The sequence below is a fragment of the Apis dorsata genome, unplaced genomic scaffold (assembly GCF_000469605.1).
Source record: "Apis dorsata unplaced genomic scaffold, Apis dorsata 1.3 scaffold_194, whole genome shotgun sequence".
Classification (NCBI taxonomy): domain Eukaryota; kingdom Metazoa; phylum Arthropoda; class Insecta; order Hymenoptera; family Apidae; genus Apis; species Apis dorsata.
The window spans coordinates 854700-860118 of record NW_006263478.1 but is presented as its reverse complement, the minus strand read 5'-3'; the positions used below and the strand labels follow the sequence as shown (position 1 = coordinate 860118).

Below are 5419 nucleotides of genomic sequence, written 5' to 3'. Positions count from 1 at the left end.
AATATTAATATAAAGAAAAATTTATTTTTAAACATATTTTATAATATTTATTCTTTAATATAACTTCAAATAGATTTTTTTCAAATAATATATCTTAATATGTTATTAATTTTATTAATAAAATTTATAATTTTGTGAAAAAATTATAATATAAATAATAAGATGTAATTATAATTATTGGTTTTCAGACGTTTCTCTCCATTTATATCCTTTTCTACACTGGGATTGTACAGTCCTGACAGGTTTCTTTATCTTTATTTAATGCACAATCAGCAATATATTTTATCATACTAAGTGATTATATTTCACAATAACATTATTATTAGTATTTTAGTATTACTTTTATGTGATTATATATATATATATATATATTTAGTAATTCCAGTGTAAAGAAATCTGAAAACAATTTCTTTAATTTCAAAGCAAATATAATAAAAAAAAATGAAAGATTTTTTATTTAAAAACAAGGTGAATTTATTAAACAATGAATAAAAATAAATTATTTAATATATAATAAACCTTGTTTTACATTCAAAAATATTTCATTTATCAATTATATTGTTTATGAAAATTTAATGAAGTTACAAAATAGTATTTAATAAATTTTTTTATAAGTATTATATTTCAGCAAAAATAATATAATAAAATATTTATATTTGTTTTTTATGTTAATATTATTAATATAATTATTTTTCTCATATAGAATTAAAGATGTAAAATGGCATATAAAAGATGGAACGTTGCATCATATTTTACCTATTTACAATAGTGGTGTAGAAGTAACATCTTATGACAGTAAAACTGGAGATAAAATAAAAACAAGAAGAGTTTCTGCACCATTTATAACTCAAGAAACAGAGTAAGAAATTACTTTATGAAATATATACTTTATAATATATTATATCATAATAAAAAATAATTAAAATTCTTATATCTTTTTAAAAAATATAATTACTTAAATAAAGTTTTCATAATTTTTTTGCATTTTTTTAATTTTAGATGTGTTTTAGCAGCCCCCTATTTAGCTTGTTTAAAAGGAGATAGTTCTCTTGCTATACTGTTTTTAGTGCATTTATTTGATACAAATTCTCAACCACAATCAGTTACAATAAATACTATATTTGGTGCTGGTGCACAAGGCCCATATCATTTAGAATCAGTGCTAGGTGAAGAACCTGTTGTATCCATTAGTGCAGATAATAATCAAAGAAAACGAATTTTTCTTGTTGGAGAAGTACCTGTTCCTATTCAAAAAGATATAGTAGGAGATGCTATGCTTTATATAGTTTCAGTTGATAATGAAAAAGTACTTTTAGAAACAACCTATAAAAATGGAGTAAGTATTTTATATTTTAATTATATTATATAGTATTTTCAAAAAAAAAAAAAAAGTAATCATAAAAACTTTTATTGATATATTTTTAGGTAACAGAAATTGTTGCTTCAGAACTTTTAACATCAAAACCTATACCAAATTTATCTATCAGTGTTACACATACTTCTTTACTTTCACCAACAATTGTAGCTTCTGTTTGTCCACGGCAAACAAAAGGTGTAACTTGTCGTCATTTATTATCTTCCCAAGATCACAGTGTTGCATTACTCCAACATAATAAATTAATATGGGCAAGAGAAGAAGCACTTGCTAGCATTGTAGCAGTAGAAATTATAGAATTACCTATGTCAGATAGGGATCAAGAAATAGAAACAGAATTTGATCAGAAAGAGAGTAAGTATAAGTTATAAATGTATCATATTTGTTAAAACATAATAAAAATTATAATAGAATTAAAATAAATATTTATATAAAGATAAAATAAATATAAAATTATTTGAATTTTAAAAATACTATTATGAATATTAGGTTACATTATTAATATTGACAACATTAATAAAATTTCATATTCACAAATTTAATGTTTTGTTGATATTTTTTATATTTGATACAAATATTTTTATATAATATTTTAAACATTTTTCAAATGAATAATTATTTGCAAAAATTTAGTATAAAAAATAATAATAATTTTATTATATTATTTCTTCATTTCTATAATATTAACCAAATATTACGAAATTTATTATTATATATTATATATTATAATTTAATCATAATTAAATCGCGTTATATAATTTAATTTCAATTTATTTTTTAAGAGTATTAGCTATACTGTATTAATTATATTTCTTTTGTGAATGGCTGCTGGCAGATATTGATGTAGACAGTTCATGTAAGTAATGAAGCAGCAAGAGATGATTTGAAAATTATTCATCTTTCTGCTGTTTATTAGTCTTATACACATATTAACTTTCTTTAGAAGTTCAAGAAAATATAAACGAATTAAATGCAAATTAGTAAATATTTTTGTTTTTGCTATTTGAGAACATTCCTATAATATATATTATTTGCATGATTATATAAAATATTTTTTTATATTTTATAATTTGAAATATAGATATTTTAAATATGATAATATGTTTAAATTTAATTTAGAAATATGATATTTAAATATTTTTGCATGAATGATTCAAAAAATAATAACAATTATTATATTTTCAAATTTAATTGTGTTTTAATTTTTTATTAACATTATTTATTATTATTGTTTGTTAGTTTTGTAATTGAAAATTTTATTATTCCTTTGGACTTTTTAATATGATATACAAATAATAATTATTAATATTAATATTATATATGTAATTTATTTTATGATTTTATGTTATCTAGGGGATGTACTAAGTATGATGTTTAGAAGAATTAGTTCTCAATTTAAACAAGCAAAAACATTTTTTCAATCTATACTAAATTTCACACCTCAACAATCCAATCAACGTAGTGATTTAGTACGAGATAAATTTGGATTACATAAAATGATTGTCCTTGTTACATCAGCAGGAAAAGTATAAAAATAAATATTATATATTAATTAATTAACATTATAACTTAAAGTTATAGTCAATATTAATTCTTAATCTTATTTGTAGTTATATGGTATTGAAACTAGAAAAGGTGAAATTATTTGGCAATTAAGAGTGCCAAGTATTCGTGGTTTTTCTAAAAGATCTGATGCAATAATTTTATATGTACAACGTGGCAGCAGACATTTTCCATATCCTCCACAATGTGCATTATTAGCAGAGGACAAAGTATATGTTAAAAAAATTATATGTGACATTATATATATGTATATGTATATTATATTATTAATATAATATTTCTTAATAAGTTCTTAATAAAATATTTTTTTAAATATTTTAGAAAACAGGAGAAGGAATTATATATACATTTAATCCAATTACTGGTCAACCATTGGATGGTTTAATAAAACTAGGATATAGAATAAAGCAATCCATGTTACTTCATGTAACAACGGATGATTTTTTGCGAGGCATACTTATTTTTGACATGCGAGATAAAGCTCATGTATATCCTGAAGGTGCAACTGCAATTGCTGCATCACTTGCTAAAAATACATATATATTTACTGCTAATCAAGCAACTGGAATATTATCTGGATATTCTTTATCATATAGCACAGCTCAAGTACGTATATAAAATCAAATTATTATTTAACTATTATATTATATTTATATTATATTATATATATATTATATAATTTATATAATTTATAATTTTATCTTTCAGGAACTTATTTCTCATAAAGTATGGGAATTATTGCTTTCACCAAAAAACCAAAGAATAACGCATGTCGTATCAAAAAATCCAATAGAACGTGTTCATTCCCAAGGTAGAGTTCTAAGTGATAGATCAGTTTTATATAAGTACATTAATCCTAATTTAGTCGCTGTTGTAACTGAGGGTGCTGGACACACTCATAAAAGTATGTTATTTATATTGTTATATAATTACATTTACATTAGATTTATATATATATAGTTAATTTTTAAATAATCCGTGACTTACAGATACGCTTAATCTATATTTATTGGATGCAGTATCTGGAGCAATGATATTTTCTATTATGCACAAAAGAGTTCGTGGTCCAGTTCATGTTGTGCATTCAGAAAACTGGATAGTATATAGTTATTTTAATGAAAAAAGTCGTAGGACAGAAATTGCTAGTTTAGAATTATATGAAGGAAAAATACAAAGTAATACCACAGGTACAATTTGTAACTTTTATTACAACTATAATTGATTCCTACATTTGTTTATTCACAATAATTATTATATATTCTAGTGTTTTCATCTTTAGCTACAACTAAGTTGCCAATTGTTGAAAGGCAAGCTTTTATTTTCCCTGCAGCAATAGAATCGATGCGGGAAACTATTACAGAAAAAGGTATCACAAGCAAACACATTATAGGTAAGTATAAATAAGAATTAAATTATTATTATTTAAATTTATATTAAATATGCAAATAATAATGTTCATTTGTATATATAAATAAATCTTTAACTTTGCGAATAAAAGAATGATTGATTAATAAGATGGTTTTTATATCTATTAGTGGCTTTAGCTAATGGCGGAATATTGGAATTACCATGGATGATGGTAGATCCACGACGGCCTATTAATCCTGAAATACGTGAAGAAGGTGTGATACCATACATGCCAGAGATACCTATCCATATGGATGCAATAATTAATTATAATCAAAGCGTCTTTAGGGTATCTGGCATTCATACTAGTCCTAGTGGCCTTGAAAGTACTTGTTTAGTTTTTGTACATGGTCTTGGTAAGTACACTTAACTTCATATTATATCATATATTATATAATAAATTATATTTTTATTTATCAATACCTAAAAAACAATATTTTTGTTTGTTATTGGTAATATAATAAATATAGTAATATAGTAAATAATATAGTAATATAGTAAAATTATAAAATTTATGCATATTAGAAATATTTATGCATATAATACGATGTTCGCAGACTTATTCTACACACGCGTGGCACCATCTAAAACATTTGACGTTTTAAAAGAAGATTTCGATTATTATCTTATTGTGATAGTATTGGCAGCGCTTTTAATTTCATCGTACGTCACAAAGAAACTAGCATCCCAGAAAGTGCAAAAGCAAGCATGGAAATGATATTTCATTTTTCTAGAAAATCAATGCATTACATTCTTAAGTATTTGTTCACTAAAAGCAAAAAATTTTGCTAATAATAATTTGTAAAAAAAAATACTGTTTTATAAAAAGCCAATGTTACTGCAAAGTAAATGTCAATAATTTATTATTTTACCTAAAATATCTTAATATATATAATTAATTTAATATATATTATTAATATATTAAATAATTTATATATATATATTATTATTATTAATATATATATATTATTTATCCTTTTATTAGTACAGAACGCACACAATAAAAAATATTCCTGAATATTTTAAAGTGTGCTAATCATTGTATGACAACAGTGGACCAGGATCATTAATTAT

At 22.4% G+C, this 5419-nt stretch overlaps 1 protein-coding gene across 1 annotated transcript in view; it reads left to right on the top strand.

Annotated features, from left to right (window-relative positions):
- LOC102679370 (ER membrane protein complex subunit 1) overlaps positions 1–5195 on the top strand; it is a 6519-nt gene extending 1324 nt beyond the window's left edge. Inside the window, 13 exon segments of the mRNA XM_031509953.1 lie at positions 110–242; positions 704–859; positions 1000–1336; positions 1426–1729; positions 2211–2231; positions 2729–2901; positions 2986–3147; positions 3260–3544; positions 3647–3842; positions 3928–4125; positions 4203–4328; positions 4474–4701; positions 4903–5195. Of these exon segments, the coding sequence (XP_031365813.1) occupies positions 110–242; positions 704–859; positions 1000–1336; positions 1426–1729; positions 2211–2231; positions 2729–2901; positions 2986–3147; positions 3260–3544; positions 3647–3842; positions 3928–4125; positions 4203–4328; positions 4474–4701; positions 4903–5063 (2480 nt within the window). The 3' untranslated portion in view covers positions 5064–5195.
- The last annotated feature ends 224 nt before the right edge of the window (positions 5196–5419 follow it).